The sequence below is a fragment of the Eleginops maclovinus genome, chromosome 13 (assembly GCF_036324505.1).
Source record: "Eleginops maclovinus isolate JMC-PN-2008 ecotype Puerto Natales chromosome 13, JC_Emac_rtc_rv5, whole genome shotgun sequence".
NCBI classification, from domain to species: Eukaryota; Metazoa; Chordata; class Actinopteri; order Perciformes; family Eleginopidae; genus Eleginops; species Eleginops maclovinus.
The window spans coordinates 15,166,175-15,185,541 of record NC_086361.1 but is presented as its reverse complement, the minus strand read 5'-3'; the positions used below and the strand labels follow the sequence as shown (position 1 = coordinate 15,185,541).

At 41.1% G+C, this 19,367-nt stretch overlaps 1 protein-coding gene across 2 annotated transcripts; it reads right to left on the bottom strand.

The window, feature by feature from the left end:
* Window positions 1-191: 191 nt before the first annotated feature.
* Window positions 192-15,262, bottom strand: fbxl2 (F-box and leucine-rich repeat protein 2). 2 transcript variants are annotated; one of them, XM_063899366.1, is made up of 14 exons: window positions 14,738-15,262; window positions 10,435-10,496; window positions 7,290-7,344; window positions 6,561-6,635; window positions 6,107-6,201; window positions 5,439-5,603; window positions 5,155-5,281; window positions 4,267-4,341; window positions 4,024-4,154; window positions 3,524-3,584; window positions 3,383-3,427; window positions 3,063-3,119; window positions 2,740-2,952; window positions 192-2,268 (listed from the first exon to the last, which is right to left on the bottom strand). In XM_063899366.1, exons 1-14 carry the CDS (start codon window positions 14,765-14,767, stop codon window positions 2,161-2,163), a joined length of 1,299 nt encoding a protein of 432 aa, XP_063755436.1. In that variant the 5' UTR covers window positions 14,768-15,262; the 3' UTR covers window positions 192-2,160. The 2 variants fall into 2 exon arrangements, with proteins under 2 accessions (XP_063755436.1, XP_063755437.1); XM_063899367.1 differs by having other exon boundaries at window positions 4,024-4,151; window positions 14,738-15,261.
* Window positions 15,263-19,367: the final 4,105 nt, after the last annotated feature.

Sequence of the window (19,367 nt, the reverse complement as noted above, 5' to 3'; positions counted from 1 at the left end):
TGGAAAGTAACTAAGTAATACAAAGATGTTGTCTAGTTACATTTTCTGGTAGAATATACATCTACTCTAGAGGTTAATATCTGACTTATTAATTAACAAGTATTTCAAATTGAGTTAGTTAGAGTTAAGTGAATGTACCCCAGAAACCACTGAATTATAGGAGAAAAATAATGTCACACTGAAGAGACAAATCACATTTACTTAGTCACTTTTATTTATTCAGTTGTTTATTTTTTTTTAATGTATTTCTTTATTTTCTTAAACATAAAACTGTTAAACAGCTGTCAGAGAGAGGGCATTAGTATCACAGCCAGTGAAGTCAGTTTTGTATCCAGTCTTTCGTCAATCTTTGTGTCTGCTCTCCTTCCTTAATTCCTATCCATTGTCCTGCCAATCTCCCCAATTTTTGAGTACTTGGCCCCACACAGCACTTGTCAGTCTCAAAATTGCGAGCTTCTTCTTTTATGTTGTATTTCCAGTGCTTTGTGGGGCATGATATTTCCTATTCTGCATGGCAAAACAGATAATGTTGAGGTCCTGAATGAGTGCTTGTTTAGAGTCACTTAACCTGTTCATGTTGGTTCTGGAGCTGCATATCACATCACTGTTGTCAAGTGTTTTGTAGGATTGGACCAGTCAAAATGTGTTGCTTATCAATTTAATGCATTAGATTAGCCAAGTGCGATTTATGACCCATTTCTCATGTGCTTCTTTACTAAGCGACAACTTATTATGTCCTAACTATCATCAGTAAATTGCCAATTACACAACACTTAGACTAAATTAACTTTCAAATACACACATTCCTGTGATTGTCAAAAAAAGTGCCTTTTCTCACATTCTGTAAACTATAATCTCAGTTTTAGGCGAATTTCACTTTATTTTAAAACAGAATTGCACCAAGGTGAGCCCTGATTGATGTCCTAGTGATTTGACTCATGGACTTCACAGTCCATTTAACAACAGTGGGTTAACCCCAGTTGTATAAGTACTAAACTCTCTCTGAATAGTAGGGAGATTGGACAACCACCGATGTAAACATGTTGTCTGTGGTGCTAACCTAATCCAGGTTGTAAACAAATGCTTAAGTGGTCAAGTAGGAGCTAGCTCACAGGGCTATTGACAGGATTGGATCAGGGCCTACGAGCCAACATAACCACGCAGTACACAGGAGAGGCCAAACATCGCAGAGGCATACACAGTCAACATAAGAGTGTGAATCATAGGTCCTTTTTTGTTGAACAGCAACAGTTGCTTCTTTTCCATTAAAAAAAAACAACAAAAACAAAACATATCTTTCTCTCTGGATAGACAGGCATGGACAATTACAATAAGCATTTAAAAAAAGGAACTCATTTCCCCCAATCTTTAGTGAATTGCCATAACAGTGTAACTTTTTTTTCCATTGCAAAACATTCTCTGTACAAACAGAATCTAAATCTCAACAAAAGTTTATCAGATGCACAAATGTCACATGTCTCATTATGTACTTCCTGCTTTCTCTCAACTCTTCCACACTATAGAGTTGTGCCGATCTTCTTATATCCAGAAAATCTGCATTTCCCACACCCCAGCGCTGCTCCCCCTCCATGCTGCGTGTTTTTCTTCAAAGCATAATGAATCACAGGATGGTCACATAGAGGCGTCATGTGATTGTTGAGATGATACTCCGCAGAGAGCAAACTGTATTCCGAGATGACATTTTCGTCTTTTTTTCATTTTTAGTTTGAACATGATGCATTGTAGTTCCACTTTTCAGACCCCGTCCAACACCATCTCCAGATGCAGTCATCTTTTTAGGGGTGTGAGGAGCAGGATGGAGTGGAGAACTTGTTTTGTCTTTACAGTGAGAGATAGAAAGAGAGATAAAGACAGAGAAAGAGAGAGTCCATCCATCCATGTTCTCTCCACAAACCCCTCACGCCCAAACCCTGGGTGGCTGCAATCCTTATCGGTGAGCACAAGGAGAGAGGAGGGGCGGGTTCAACTGATCAGGGGCGATCAGTCTATGTATTGATCAGTGATCAGGAGCAGTGAGTGGGTCCAGCCCCTCCTCTCCCCTACACCTACCCCAGTCATCCCCCTTCCCCCATCCCATTTCAGCTCGAATCAGAGCAGCAGGACCTGCAGACAGAGGTGGCCCCCTCTGGCCCTCCACTGTCAGAGGATGATGCAGCAGCGGCACAGACGCTGGCCACCTCCGTGTACAGAGGGAGGGGGTGTCACTGGGGCAAAGTAGGCGTGGACCTTGATCTCTGGAAGGTGGGCCTGTGTAGGGAAGAGGTGTGTTAATACAAGGGGGAAAAAGGCACCGAGAAAAAGCATATCATTCGGATTTCCAGTCAACAGTTCTCCTTCAAATACAGAGGTTGGATGTTTTGTGACTTACAATCATTCGTTTTTGTCAAGGGTAATAAAGAAGAGAAGATCAGAACCACTCTCACCCTTTCTCCAGAATGTTAAACAATTTCTTTAACTCAGGTAAAAAATACTAAAGACTCCTATTTGATCTCTTTAGTGTTTCAACATTCTGCATAACTCACCTTCATTTAGCTGCAATTCAGAAAAGAAATGGGTAGGGACAACCTTGCACTATATCCGTAAATGAATTACCACTGATCTAAGGTGTAAGATTTTTAGATAAAACAAGGAACTCCCTGATCCAATCTCCAACAACAGCTGATATTATGCGATAAAAAAGTATTTCATTTTAAATATTTGCCGCTGATCCCCACTGACCCGGATGCGTTTGATGCCAGCCCTGGTGACTTGCTGACAGTCGTAGAGCTCGATGCGCTCCAGACGATGGCAGCTCTTCAGGTGCTCCAGAGTCACATCAGTGATGAGGGGGCAGTTGTCCAGCTCCACCACAGTGAGGCGCTCTTGGCCACAGGTACTGCTGCTCAGAGCTCTGATTCCATCGTCTGTGATCAGCTCACAGTGGGACAGGGACTGTATGGCACACAGAAAACATGGTTGTAGACACACATAGATGGATTAAAGCTCCAGAAGCGTGCACTCAGGCTAAGGCAGAACCTAGTACTGCAGATGAGAATGTTTACCAGAGCTTGGAGGCGAGGGCAGTGAATAGACAGCTGAACCAGGGTGTTATCTGTCACCTGAGGAGAGGAGAGGGTTGATCAACAAACTGTTGACACATGACTAGTTAAGAGTCTTAATTCATAGTCTATGGAAACATTATTGTGTCTTGTTCTGTATCCCACTTAAATGTTTCTACCTTGTCAAACCTGGAAGAAAAAAAGGGTTTTAATATACAGTTTTATTTTCAAAACATACATTACATTGATGAAAAGCAAGGATGATTCCAGATCTAACAGAGCATGATGTGAGCAATAAATAAGGAAACCATAAATTGTCTTACCAAAATACATTCTTCTAGGTCCATTTTTTCAAGCTCATGACAGTTCTGTAAAGAAAAAATAGAAAACAGCCAATGATACTTCAATGAGATATTAATGATTAAAGACAGAGGGTCACAGAAGAGAAAACAAAAGAGACTAACCCTGGCCAGCACAGTGAACCCAGCATCCGTAACATGCGAGCATCGTGCAGCTTCAAGGATCCTGAGGACACAAAGTCACACACTGAACCATGTAAACGCTAAATAAAGTTTATTCTTCAGCGTGTTGTGTTGATCAAAATCTTAACCATCAGAAGGGGAATTGGATTGAACCAGACCTGAGATCCTTATCAGGTTGTGACCTTGTTCGTTCAATAAAATGTAATTTCCAAGCTTTTGACCAATGTTTGGGACCTTTTATTCTTGGTTTCCCCAAAGTGGATGCACTGATGAAACTGTCTCATTATAACAAACATTTGGAAGTAGTGATGAAAAGGAGACTTTCTTTGAATTGAACGTTTTGAAATAGCTAAAATGATAAATATCTTTGTTGATCTAGTCTGTTTTGGAGAATAAAAGTAGTCACACTGTCTGAGAAGGATATTTTGTGGATATTAAAGCTAGCTGTTTTTTGGTGGGACAGCTTCTGTGTGTTTTCTCACTTGAGTCGGGGACAGTTGAGTCCCATTGCAGTGAGGGAGGCATCAGTGATGTTACTGCAGCCAGACACACAAAGGATCTGTAGCTTGTGGCAACCTCGGCACAGACTGACCAGGCCTTCATCCGTTATCTGCTGGAGGCAACAGGCGAAGAAAAGAAATTACAAAAACAAGGAGGCATACAAAAACATTCCTCATGCTTTTTTATCTCTCTGCCTCTTTCCCACGACCAAAGCTTTGGCTCACCGTGCAAGACTGCATGTTGATGGTGGTGAGTTCTGGGCAGTATTTCTGAAGGTGTTTCAATGCTCCGTCTTCCAGCTGAAATAAAAACATTTTGATTGTTAATCAAATACCTGGATGAATATTTTTTGTATGTTTCTGTGTTTTTGTGTGTTGTGAGGGAACATTGTTTCCTATATTAGGCCCATGTTTTAACATGTGATAAGCCCATTGACTTGTCACACTGTTATTTGTGAGCCCCAAAAGATGATTCATGATACAAGTATATTTTCAGGCAAAAACAATTTATGTTGTTCATCACTTAGTTTGCCCTGGATTCTCAGATTAAATGGAAGGGATCTCCCCTTATTAAAAGAATGTTAAAAACTCTTTTCAGTTAATTTTTTAGCAGGAGATGTCAGTTAAGTCAAGGTCTAACATAAACATAAAAAACACATTTCTGATTGGAGTAGATCTTTAAATAATCTGGTTAATGAGTTTTACAAATGTTCCTCTGCTGAAGCAAAGTGTGAGCTCTCTTCACCACCAGAGGAGCCTGTCAAAAACCAGGTAGAAATGTCTTCATTTTTCTATTAATGTTATTAACAAATATTGGTATTTTATGGTAACAACTGTAAAAATCCTTAGTATTCAACATAGCATAAAACACTCAGAAAAAGTCAGATGCCTTAAAAGAAGCCTGAAATGAGTTGAGAAGATGGAAAACTGTGAAACATTAAACAAGGTTGAACACATTTGATAAAACAACATATTGAATGGATGTCAGATAATCGGAGAGGGTTACTGGAATAGTAAGACGAGGAAGAGGTTAGGTAGTTAGTTTTAATCTGATTGAATTGTACTTGTTTTGTTAACTACATTTTAATTTGATTTGAGTGATTGAAAAAATACCTGTGTGCAGCCTCTGAGGAACAGTGCTCGTAACCCATTGCAGCCTCTAGCCAGAGCCTCAATGCCGTCACGTGTGATCTGGTCACACCAGGACAGGTTCAACATCTCCAGCATTCTGCAGCCATCGCTGAGCATATGAAGAAAAACACCAAACAGACAGACAGACATGTGAACCAAATGAAAATGACCATATTGTTAAATATTGTGTGGGAAGGTTTATGCAGAAAACAGAGGGGGTTTGTGATGTGTTTACCAGGGTGATACAAAGTGTGTGTGTGTGCTACCTGAGGGCCTTGAGGGAGTGGTTGCTGATGGAAACACAGGAAGTGAGATCTAGCTGTTTGAGTTTATAGCAGAACTTGCTGAGGCTGAGACAGGTGCTGTCTGTGATCTTGGTGCAGCCGTTCAGGTTCAATACTTCGATGTTTCTGCAGTTCTGCGCAAATGTCCTGAGAGACAGTGGTAGAGAGGGAGAAAGCGAATTACTCAAGAGTCGCTTCATTAAATAAATAAGAAGTGTGATGCTGGGAGCTGCTCAGGAGCCAATTAACAAAGTCACCTACAGACCCATGGGAAGTTGTTGTACAGCGACTGTATGCTTCTTTCTCTCCAAAGAACAGAAAATGTGTACTTATGGTAATGGTTATCTTCAAGTGAAACCAAGTGAAATAAAAGGTTCGTGTAAAATATTACACCCCCTATTGTTCTTCTTTTGTTTACTTTGTGTGTGTGTACACAGTGAAATGAGATTAAATGGAAGCAGAAAATAGAGTTTCCCCTGGGACCGAAGAAGCCCAAGCTGCTTAAATGTTAAATAATCACACATTAACAGAGTTACTTTAAACAAAAACAGCAACAAATCAAACTAATGAGACAATGACTTTTTGGTAGAACTCAAAGCAGAAGCACACTTTCATCACATTGAATGCCAGAGTGACAATGACAATCTCACTTCATGGAGGCATCTCCAACGCTCAGGCAGCCCCTGAGGCTCAGCTGCCTCAGGAAGCCTCCGCAACGCTTTGAAATGTTCTCCACCACCCGACCCTGAGAGAGAGAGAGAGAGAGAGAGAGAGACACGGAGAGGGTAATGAGAGAGAGAGAGAGAAAGAGAGTGATATGACTTGGGCCACAGGACAGAGGATCAGCTGTTACGTCACAGTCGGCACCAAAGCCTACCGACCCCGAGTTAAGCCTTGGGCTGGATAAAGCTACTCAACAAGCACACACGTGTAGCACGTATCCCCACACAACACACACACACACACACACACACACACACACACACACACACACACACACACACACACACACACACACACACACACACACACACACACACACACACACACACACACACACACACAGGTACAATACAATATAATATCATAAAAAACACCCCACACCTCAATGTCCGTCTGAAAGTTGAACAAGTCAATCTTTTGCCAGTTACTGCCGTCGAGGGCCAGGACATTCCACGCCTGAGAGGGTGACAGACAGATTGTGGACAGACACAGACATGTGGGTCAGACAGAGGTGGGGGGATGTGAATGGTGACATATCATAATATGCAGGAAAAAAAAAAGGTTTGGTTCTGTGTACACTTTATATATTCCCATTTTCTAGGGCTTCAAATCTATCGTTTTTTGTATTGTTATCCCAATATCAACTTGCTTTTTTGATAACCTTTGTGTTCACTTAATTTGAAAATATTTGCATTTTGAACTGTTGGTCAGACAAAACCAGAACCTTTAAGACGTCCCCCTGGACTCCAAGAAATTACCATGGTTATTTTCACAGATGTCGGATATTTTGTTGTCACAGTAATTTATCTTTGTCACAGGCGGAGAGAAGTAACATTTTCCCAATAGAAATAAATTGATATGAGAAACAGCCACCATAGTTCTGCATTCACATCACAGCCAAGCCAAGTGCCAAGCCCTGAAACCTCAATGATAAACAAACTTTTAACTGCAGTCAACTGTAAACAGGGGTCCACTTACATCCAGCAGATGGCACTGTGGTAATTGTAAACCGTAATTGTAAAACGGTTTCAATTTCCATCATTTAGAATCACAAAATCCAATACTTTCAGGAGGATGTGAGGAAGTTTAAGTGTGGGACGAAGTGCTTACCTTAGATACTTGGGCACACCTACACAGCGTAACCACATCTAGATAGGAGAATATTCTACAAAGAAAGACAAAAAAGAGCATGAGTTTTTCACGATCACGCAGATAAAAAGCTCCGTTTGGAACTAAACTTGATATTTGAATATCTTTTATTCTGTGTGATTTATATTTGTGTGTGTAGGAAACAGAACAATCCGCTGTGGTGTTTGGTTGGGAGCAAGAGAGCCCCACAGACAGGCAGTGTTTGAGCTGAGGGGTGGTTGTCCACAAAGGGCTGCATGCAGCCGGCTACTGGGTCAGCTCAATCCATTAATCTGCCAATGAGTAATCTCTGGCACTCAGACAGGCAAGGCCACAGACAGACAAACTTACTTACATATACAGAAGGACACATAAACCCAAACATGAATGCATGGTCTGAGTTCCCGGTGATTAAGAGGTTACTGCTCAAAACGTGCCTTATCTATGGCAAATGTGAGGTATTCAGAGAATTGTCATGGTGCCAAAGCTTTGAGTGCAGCTGGGGTCTGAATGTCCTTTTAACCCTAGGAAACAGGAGCTGGCCATTGTCTCCTTCATATAGAGGCAGACAAAGGCTGTGTGTTTTGATGTGCATTGGGTCAGGGCATGTTGGGACATGTTCCTATAATCTGAACTGGAGTCTTGCATCAGGGAGTACATGCACACAATCGACAAAGCAATGCAAAGACAAACACAACGTCACGCACTCTCACACATTGAACCTACACAAAGTCCTTGAAGGGTTTGCGGGCCACCAGAGAAGCTGACTGTTCAAGCAGGCGCTTATTGATCACCCTTCTAACAACTGGTTAATGGCTGTGACGCTGAGCATTGATTGACTGTCTGTTTAAATCAAACACCATCCGACTTTCCATTATGAGCGAGAGAGAGGCCTTTTACCGACCACCGAAGTATTCAGTTAATCATACTCAAAGGGAAGCGATCACCCTGATTTGGGGAGTCGTGTTTGGAGTTAACCTTATTTGACATTTGCTATTGATCACTATAAGGGCAAAAGGCAATCAGCATTGTTCATAAAGGGTGAAATATGAAATATATCAAATGTGTGTATCGTCCAAGGGATTTGGAAGTTTCATAAAAAAACTAATCTAACCAAAAGCGTGACCTCCTTGGTGGAAGAAATACAAGCATAATTGTTGAGAAAAGCCCTGATGTTTAAGATAAAGATAGTTTGTTGGAATCATATGCACTAGCTTTATCAATGACTTTTGGCACAAAAAAAGGATTTACAAAGATAGGTCCAAATCAGAGATAAAACATCAACATTTTTTACCTTACTTCAAACAAGAAAGCCCCAACAAGCTTTTGATTACTTACAATTTTTTCTGAAATGGTACGTAATGGGATTTCAATGGAGCATACTCCCATTTGTGGACATTATGTAGGCTTACACCTGGCTCTTCAAGCACGACGAGATAAGAGAGTCAAGTCTTTGCTGCTAGTCTCATTGTGGTTGTCATAGTAACTCCAGTCAGACATAAATTTGGGAGGTGGTGGCGGTGGTGGGGGTTGCTGAGTCAGTGCTTCTGTTTAAGAGTACCCAGAACCACTCTGAACTCTCTCCGAGAATCATCTGTCAGACAAGGATCTTCTATAATAGCACAGCACTGTTTACAGTTTAAATCCATGCTGCACTGGCCTAGTTAACAGCTGTGTACAATGCACCGCCTGAAAGGCAGACAAATATGAAAACAAGTCAGGTACCCAGACTGGATCACATTAAACATAAACAGTAACGCTAATAAGATCGCTAATTAAACATATTAGCTAATTAGCAAATATTTTCCTACAGGAATGTACCTGCCAATGCATACCAAACGGATGATCTGCTCCAGTGGATTCAAACCTGTTTTTGGCAGGCGACCTCTTAAAGGAAGCCGTGTCTGTTGGCAACGGTTTACAGGTCAGGTCAGGTTTATGTGAATGAATTACAAGCAAGCCGCAACTATCAGGTCTGAAAAGGGAAGTGCCTTAAACATGCATCCTCTTAAATACCCAGCAGGGTGCAACTAAAAAATTACCCTAGCTTACGATTTATAAAAGTTTCCCTGGTGTTGCGTTTGAATCAAAAACCTCTAGCTACTCAAATGTAATGGTCTTGATTTCATGATTTTGTTCCCAAATGTCTGAACACAGATGTATCCTTGCATTATATAAATGCACCAGGGACAACAGAACGTCACTCCCTGTGTAAATGGTGACAGGGCATAAGGAAATTATAAAGAATGACAACAAATGGCTTCAGTCCACCCACTTCCCATGGTTTAAAAACAAGACGAACGGCCATAACAATGAGTCTTCCTCTCATCTGATGTTCTGCAAGTGCCTCAACACAACACATGTGACACTAAGTCATGTGTTGTAGCTACAGAGTGCAGTGAGGTTGTGTTTTTCTGTCCACCAGTGAAAGTATTGCGGGTTGTAATGGGTGTACTGGTAGTCTCTGTAGAGCACAGCTGGAGCAGGAGAAGAGCAGCACTGCGGAATTCCCCACCAGCCAAGACAAGCTATTAATAGCACACACACACACACACACACACACACACACACACACACACACACACACACACACACACACACACACACACACACACACACACACACACACACACACACACACACACACACACACACACACACACACACACACACACACACACATCTCAGAAATCTCAGAAACAAGGAGTCCACATCATGTGTCTGTATAGCTACAAGCAGGTGCATCCCTTTCACACTCTTGCACACACACAGATCCATTTATAAATCACTGTGAAGGATGAACATGTGTGTGTGAGTGTCAGATTTATAGGTCATGTGCAGCAGCTGCCATGGAACAACTATATTGGCCTGTAAGTCACATAGTTGTTAAAACCTCATTTCAGGACAAGTGACCAGCATACATCACTCAAAACACACATACAACTGTTCAAAGCTGCTCCAGCTTATGAGTAACCCTGACCTCAGCCCTGGTCCCAGGGTATTTTATGTTGTGTGTGTGTGTGTGTGTGTGTGTGTGTGTGTGTGTGTGTGTGTGTGTGTGTGTGTGTGTGTGTGTGTGTGTGTGTGTGTGTGTGTGTGTGTGTGTGTACATCATTATTAATCTTACCTAAGAAGAAGCTCTTTGGGGAGCTTCTTGTTAATGGGGGCTTCATCGCTGTTTGAGAACACCTGCAAAGACACACAAGATAAACAATGAGTGTGTGTGTGTGTGCATGTGTGTGTGTGTGTGTGTGTGTGTGTGTGTGTGTGTGTGTGTGTGTGTGTGTGTGTGTGTGTGTGTTTAAGGTGGACAAAAGTTTCATAGAAAGAAGACACAAGCTGTAACAGAGGCAAAATATAAAACCATGTCCCTACAAAAATACATTATTTTTTTCTAGCTGGAATGGAAAAGAAGAATTACTAACTGAACCATCAACACTTTAAATGTGTAGGAATATGACACACTTAAACAATATTAACCATTCCCTAAATAAAAACATAACATTTCAATAGCTTTACTTTTTCTAATGAGGAAAAAATACTACTTCTTTAAACAGTACTAATAAAAAAGACAAAGCTTAATTCGGCTTTCCAGGTCCCCTCCTTACGAGCTTATAATTCTGTTAGCCTGGTCAGCTTGTTGGCATGCTTATCTCAATTAGTCTACTCACTGAATGTCTGGCCATCTGCTTAGTGGGACACACACACACACACACACACACACACACACACACACACACACACACACACACACACACACACACACACACACACACACACACACACACACACACACACACACACACACACACACACACACACACACACACACACACACACACACACACACACACACACACACACACACCTCTCTATGTGAAGAACAGAGACAGAAATTCTCGATCAGGTGGGTTGTACTCAGGCATGAATTTAAATTACGTCAAACACCCACATTCGCTGTGCCTCTGCAGACACATATCCTGCTAGTGATACACTTGTATCCTCAAAGACTCAGAAACCATATCTAATGAGGGGGGACTCCCTGCTGTTTCACAGCCAAACAAAAACGCTAAAATATAAAACCACAAGAGCAGAGCGAGGGAAAGGCACAGGAGGCGTAAAGGTTGGGTCTGCAAACGTCTCAGATCCAGCCACCTCCATCACAGGTTTCTCGACAAGCAATGAAGAAGAGGGAAGATGGGAGAAAGAGGAAGGAAGGGGGGAGCTGGTGGAAGTACGAGACGCAGGCAAACAAAGAAATGTTGTGACAGTAAGGAACTCCAGGAAAAATATGTACAAAAGTCATTATTGAATTGAAGTGAAATGTGAGGAGGAAGGAAGTAAAGGTCATTTGAGAGGAAATGGCACTTTAAGACAAAAAGAGGGAGTTGTCCAGTCAAGGTCCAGCAAAAAAATAACAAACTGGTTTACATTTTAGTGCTCAGGCAACAACACAGCAGAGAAAGAGCTTTGAAAGAGATCTGAATCAATTCATTAACTACATCCAAATATAGCTCTAGGATAAAGTTGACCCTTTCCATGCTTGGTTCCCACATACCCCTGTACTGAAAAACACATTGGGGCCAACAACTTAATGCAGGTTTAACAGAATCTCTGAATAAACGCTTTACGATAAAGCTTTAATCTTCATGATGTGACTTTCAGTTTCAGTTATTTTTAGAACCTTATCAATTGATTTACCTGAGAGTAAATTGACCTTAATTGAACAATACTCTGCGTAAGAGACAAAGCCTGCAGTGTATTGACTCAGTGTCTTTCTAAAGCCGTAGGATTTAGGACTAAATTTAGACTTAATTCCAAACCACCTCTGTCACACATCGCTCACCTTTGACCTTTCCAGAGACACAAACTGTAACATGGTGGGCTTTATATAAAGAAAACCTACTTTGATCTTGAAAAAAGGAAACAATCACTTTTACTGTTGAAAGCCTTCTAGGGATTTGCTAATCAGATTTACATTCAGATGTTTCAGATTACTGCTCAAACGGTCATTGAAGTCATTTCTCAGGGGAAAAAAGAGATATTTGCTGGTTAAAACCCAGCTAGTATTTCCTGTTAAACCTTATTTAGGGCTGCCACTGACAATGTTATCATTACAAATGAATCTGATGATGTCCCTTATTCATAGAACTCCTCTTTGATGAAGTCCCAAACCTAAGATATTCAGTTCAGTTTGAAATGAGACAAGAAAAAACTGAGAATGCTCACAAATTTGGAACCCCTTGGTAGCCAAAAAGTAATAATAGAGTTCATGGCACATGGCCGCAACATTGGACTTTTTTAACGTCATACTTCCCTTTCTCTCCCCCATTAACTATCTGCCTTTTAACTGTAAGCTGTCCAATAAGAATCAACTTAAATGAAAAACAGATGATGAGATAGTTGATGAAATGTCAATCCCTTGAACAGTCATCTAATAAACTAATCATTGCAGCCCTAACAATGTAAACTGATTGGGTTTCTGCTCATATTTATAGACTAAACCAGTAATCCATATTAGATATCCATATTAGATGTAGATTATAAAAAAAAGTCTTTACCGACAGCCCTATTTCATATACATCTTATTTCTATTTCAACAGGCAGAGAGTCAAATAGTTGTGTAACCCAATCCCTGATGGAGAAGTAGCGTAGTGGAACAGCATGAGAAAGTATTTGGTATGTGATATCAGCCACAGTTATGACATTATGACACCAGGGTTCATCTCTCGTACGTGTGCTTCATTAAAAGTTATCACCTCAGCATGCTGGTGCCCTCGTTCCCCGTGCCAGGGGAGCAGCATTCCCAAGCAGGGAGTTCCTCTCTGCAGTCACACTCCTATTCCTAGACGGTGTACAACCGTGCGGAAATGTGATTTCTGAACTTGCATGTCTCAGGTTTAAAGTTGCCACATAAAGCAACTATAAATAAATTAGATATGGGCCATGGTTTCAATCTGTGGCCTTCAAAACAGCAACACCACTGGGCTCGCTCTAGGTGTTTTTTTTTAACAAAAGTATCATCTCAGGTGTGGTCAGCCCACCAACCCTTACTCATCTAACACACAAATTAACACCACACACTGATTTTCAACTGCATCTAAGAAGCTTACATCTCTGTTGAGAAATCCACTGGCAACACACATCAGGGCCACTACCGCCTTCTGTTCTCATTCAGTCACACGTAGACACGTACACTCATGCTACTGACAAGCTTACAGCGAGCTGAACACCTGACGGAGAAAAGTCAAGTACCATCAAGTCCAACCCGAAAACATCTCAACAATGTATGAATATGTCGGATAAACAATGCTCACAGCTCAACCGACCAATAACCAGTTTGGCGGGAGATGATTTAAGGCTTGTTCACCAATTACTGCAGGTAATTTTCATAAATCAATGCAAATGACTTCAAATACCATTCAAAGCCATGTGTAAAACAGCATGCAGTGGTAAGATAGTTACCTAGCAGGTTTACTCAAACACTGTGGTACATGTACTTTACACGAGTGTTTCCATTTCTTACTACAATACATTCAGAGACAAATACTTTTTACTGCACCACTATATTTGACAGCTGTAGTCAGTGTTCACTTTGAAGAGCAACATTTTAAACACAAAGCAGATAATAATCTTTTGAAATATGATGTATCGTTAAGGATTAAAACACCAAACCGCATATAAAACATTATCTTTTACATCAAAATGCAACAACATAAGATGCTGCTTAACACCATAATGTAACACTGACTGGGATCATTCTGCCTGCATTTTGGCACAACACAAATATGTTAAACTTGGAATGCAAGACTTTTACTTACTAATAGTACTGTGAGTAAAACAGTGTGTACCACTGTCTGGCAGAATCGTCTTGGAAAATGGAAAGGTTGTGTAAGGACACATGGCCAGTCGAAGGACTCATGTAATACACTATATCATCACTGATTATTGCACCATCTGTTGTGTGCCAGTGACTCTCAGAAAGGCCCCCAAACCCTCCTGAGGCACCTGCCATTCACAGGTACCAGGAGGTGTCATCAGTGTCATCTGCCAAGCCCAAGTGATGACTAATTGAAAGCTGTTACACTGCTTTTTATTTACAACATGACTCTCTTATCTGCAGCCCCCCTGGTGAAAGCATGTAACCTCAGGCGACTCAGTGCCAGCAGCAGCCAGCCTCGGCCCTGATATATTGACTATCCTCAGCCACAGCCCTCCTGTCCCGCAGTCCTCAGCTCCATGTTGTCGCTTTCTGCTGGTGCGGCAGGACAATAACAGGATTTCGGATTACCCTTGACCAGCAAAACGGCTCCTGACTGCATGTAAAATTAGGAGCACGGTCGACCACACACATACACACACTTTGCTTATACAAGACTCCCACGTCTAGTAGACACAAACAGTTTGGTGGTCCACTCCCTCTGTCATACCTCGAACCGGCCCTTGGTGATACCGTTCATGTCTGCGGCGGCACGTCCCTGCTACAACCCGCAGACAACCAGTCGTTTGACGAATATTGTTTTTGTCGCCGTTTTATTTTTGGTCGGTCGGGGAGTGTAGGGAGCGGAGCTGGAGCTGGGTCCTCACACCCTCCCTCCCCCCCAGCCGTCTCCTGTCTCCGGGTCAGTGCGGAGGTAGTGAGGGTGGTGTCGGTTCGGCGGCCCGGTCTGCGGTAACGTTAACGGTCGTTGTCTCGGAGACCAACGGCTCCCCAGCCCGTCTCATCACAGGGCTAACCAAAATAACAATAATAACATGGACGGTCTGTCAAGTGACTTCACTTCCGCCTCTCCCTTCATCGAGTCAGCTGGCCCCAAATCCCTTAACTTTGCTAAAATCAGAAGGGATACGCTGCGTTAATGTCCTCCTTTCTCTTACACAGCTCCTTCCCCGCAGTAGACGCTCGTACGGCGGCGGACATGAACGTATTCCTCTTTTTTTCTGTTTACTTGAGGGGATAAGGGGGCGGGCTTACGTGACGTCATTGCTGCGGGAAAAGCACGCGTGGTCGATTTGTTTTGATTGTGGGGTCTTGCAGAGATTTAGGAAAAATTACGATCTTTTTTGGACTCGTTAAACATGGTGGTCACGGGAAATACAACACAGAGAGGAGTGACCTGCCATGAACCCGTGGGTCCGATTAAATCAAGGAAACATTCGTTTGTGTGGACGCCAGGTCCAGGAGCCAAGAGTGTTTCTCCATTACAGATGTGTAACACTGTCAGACGGAGGCTTTAACCTGCAGACACACACATACCCCAAACAACGAAGATTGACTTCTCCTTCACACCTGCATTATGTAAACTGAACATGCTTAACAGTGTTGGAAAAATCTATATATGACTAATTCTGGTATGCAAATAACAGACCTGCATTTTATCTGCATTTTAAAAGCAGATTAATTGAGTAACAAAAAATGCCTCCCTGCATTTACAATGTATAAATATAGAAAATGGTGTTTGAGTAAGTACTACGTTAACTCAGGTATTAAGTACAATCGCAATTTCCTTAAGGATTCCCTTTTAATGCTATACTTCAGTACAATTGAGAGTAAAAAAAATATGGTACTGTTTAGTGCACTACATTTATTTGAAAGCTATTTTTCAGGTCATTAATATGTCAAATATTCAATTCAACAGCAATGATACATCAGACATATTGTGTACACATACACATGTATATACCACTTTTTTTCTCCAATCTACACAATAAGTACTTACTTTTCATACTATTACGCTTTTGTATAACACGTGAAAATGCTACCATTAATTTATAGTTATTGCAGGTGTTACAGACAAAAATATACAAAATATCATCATGTCGTTGTCAGCATTTACAGCTAGAGGGCGATCTAATGCAACCAGCCTCTTCTGTTTTCATCCTGCACTTCTGCATTAAGGGGATGATCATTTAATGTGTATTGTTGTAATATAACATACGTCAGAGGAAACAGGATATGACATGCAGTACTTTATGTAGACTTTTCTGTGAATTTTTACCTATGATAATAACAATAACATAATGACACAATAACATATACCATTTTGCTTTTCAAGTAGTTTCTTTTCACATAATACTTGTTCATACCATTCCTGTCCAGTGATAGAATAGGTAGGAAGTACATGAATACATGTACACAAATACAAAATACAATTACCTCTACCTTCAGTTTCAGAGGTCGTGTATCCTGGTTCACTGTCATCCTGACTTAAAGGGACACTTTAATATAGCAGAACCATTGTTAATGTGATTAGTAACAGCTGTGGGTTTCCTGCTAAGCCAAAATGCCTGCTGTGAAAAGGTCCTATAAGGAAAACATGTATTTCTCCCACTTTACAAGTTCTTAAAGGAAAGTGAGGCGGATGTCTGTCAACTCAGTTTATGTTCACCCACACATTACTGAGGAGAGGTGTAATTAGGCTAAGTTAAAACACCAGTGTGTGTAATTTGTAAAGGGCCTTAAAGGAGAGACAGCACAGGTGAACAATGTAACAAATTCAGTAATACATATGACCACAAATCTTCCCCAGTAGATAACTTACTTAAGAGACAATCATTTTGTATTGCAATTTTTCTGAAATGTCATTGACAGATATGAAAATGTGGCATAAATACAGCACAGAGACGGATCAGACAGAGGTGTGTGCGTTTTGGCATGAACACAAACATTTTATAATGCTTGTGCTAAATCTCTATCATCTGCATGCAACACAATTTCAATCTCACTGCATTGCATGGTAATTAACAATCTCTCATTGAAAGTCAAATTCATTAACTCAGCTCTTTGAATAGCTCCTGCTCTTCTCGTCCTGACTCTGCTGTGACTGGCAGCTCCGTGTTGAATGTGTCCTGAGGATCGCAGGGACTCCGCTGATGTCAGGCAGGGACGTCTCTGTTTAACATGGTTTCTATGGATGTATTCTAATGATGTAGGGGTTCACTGTTAACAGGTGTACTTTACTATTTTTCATCATCTGTATTTATTGCCATGTTTGTTATTTGAACATATTTTGTTTTATTACTGCTTGATTTCAGTGTATGTTGCATTTATTCTTTCTATCCATTATTTTTTACTTTATTCTGAATCCTTGTGTGTTATTTACTGTGCTATACATATTGACATACTTGTATACTGTAACTTAAACATACATTTATCTGCAGATTCAGAAGCACATATACAGTATTGTTACAGCACAGTAAAAACCCTCATGGTGTTTTTTGATGAAATGGTTTTAGATCATGCAATGTAATCACTATAGTTTTACAAGGCACAAAAATAGATTTGCTTTGTAAAAACTTTACTCTCTTATTGTCACACACACACACACACACACACACACACACACACACACACACACACACACACACACACACACACACACACACACACACACACACACACACATTCCTCATCAATCATCTCTCTTAAATCCAATTTTTACAGCTTCAACTTTTTTTCTTTCAAAGCTCATCCTGTTTCATCCGGACCCTCACTTCTCATGGAGGCTGTTGCCATGGAGACAAAACCATACCCTCCCCTCCGTCCCCTGGCTGCACCAGTATGACCAATGATTTCCTCTGGGTAAGTCAGTCACACACACCTGCATTACACCTCATTCTGACAGGACATGCCTCACATGGGAAGTCTCCAGTCTCACACATACTCAGAGCAATCTTGTGGTGTGTGTGTGTGTGTGTGTGTGTGTGTGTGTGTGTGTGTGTGTGTGTGTGTGTGTGTGTGTGTGTGTGTGTGTGTGTGTGTGTGTGTGTGTGTGTGTGTGTTTACTTCCAGATTGTCTGATGGGTAATGGAAGTCCTGTGAGATTACACTTCTGTGTGAAGGACACCTGCAGCAAACATAATTCTCACCAGCCCTTCTGAGACGGTGCGTGTGTGAATCACTGTCTCTCTCCTTTTTTGCCATCACTCTCTTTTCTTCTCCTCTATGACCCCACCTCTCAAAAATAGCCCCCTGTGCATGAGTCAGGATCCCAGCACACCTTAAACTCCTTCATCCATAGCCTCTGAACGGGAGGTGAAACCATTTAGAAGTGCATTAAAAAGAGTGTAACAGAGAACATAAAGAAGAGTGACTGCAACGAAAAGAACATCAGTACGATGCAGCAGCATGGGTAATACCATTGGGGCAGAGTGAACATGCAGAATTATAAAAAAAAGGAAAAGGGGGGATGTGAAATAAAGTAATGGAGAGTCATAAGTAAGTGTGAATCCTTAACAAAGGTGTCACTCCTAAGGGAATTTATATATTGCAGTTTACAGCTTACACACAGACACAAGCGCACGCACGCGCGCACACACACACACATACACACACACACACACACACACACACACACACACACACACACACACACACACACACACGCGCGCACACACACACATTTTTCCTGTCCACTGGCAGTTTTGTCTTTTTCCAAAGCACAAACATCACCTCTACTACTGCAGGAAGCAGGAGAAGTCCTTTGGTACTGTTTTCATTTCATCATTTTCTCTCCTTTTTTTCCTTTTTCATCTCTTTGGTAAACTGCAAAAGTGACTCCTTCATAAACATGAAGCAAAGTACCTGCAAATTGTCACCAACACTGACTCAACATGATAAAAAAAAAACATGTCAATAAATGAGTCTCTTCATTGAATACAAGCAATAAAATAAGACCAAAAATGTTATTGGAAAGTCAACTTAAACATGTAGATTTTATGATATTTTAGGGACCAAACTGTAAGATAATTGATCAAGATATTAAGTAGATTAATCAATGATGAAAATGATTGTTCTACTAGTGTTTCCCAGTTCAAGAAATAGCTTTCAGTTTCTTAATATTTCATTATTGTTGCTTGTGAATTTATAGGAATCCCCCAAGCAATCACTTAGAGGAGGAACAATTATCATAAGTCTTACACTGTCCTCTTATGATTTTTGTGCACATGCATTCTAGGCTATAGAAAAGTGCATTTATTCATCTATAAAAAGCATATGTGCACACTGAGATAACTTTAATTGTTGATGTGGAATGTTATTTTTATAGATGCTTTAGGTTT

Bases quoted from the DNA above. Each gene is read 5' to 3' on its own strand.
- fbxl2 (XM_063899366.1), bottom strand. From the start codon at position 14,767: ATGAACGGTATCACCAAGGGCCGGTTCGAG. The intron at 10,497-14,737 runs GTATGACAGAGG...GTGTCTTTGCAG, and splicing joins TCACCAAGGGCCGGTTCGAG to GTGTTCTCAAACAGCGATGA. The intron at 5,282-5,438 runs GTAGCACACACA...TCATATGCTCAG, and splicing joins CACTCCCTCAAGGCCCTCAG to CGATGGCTGCAGAATGCTGG.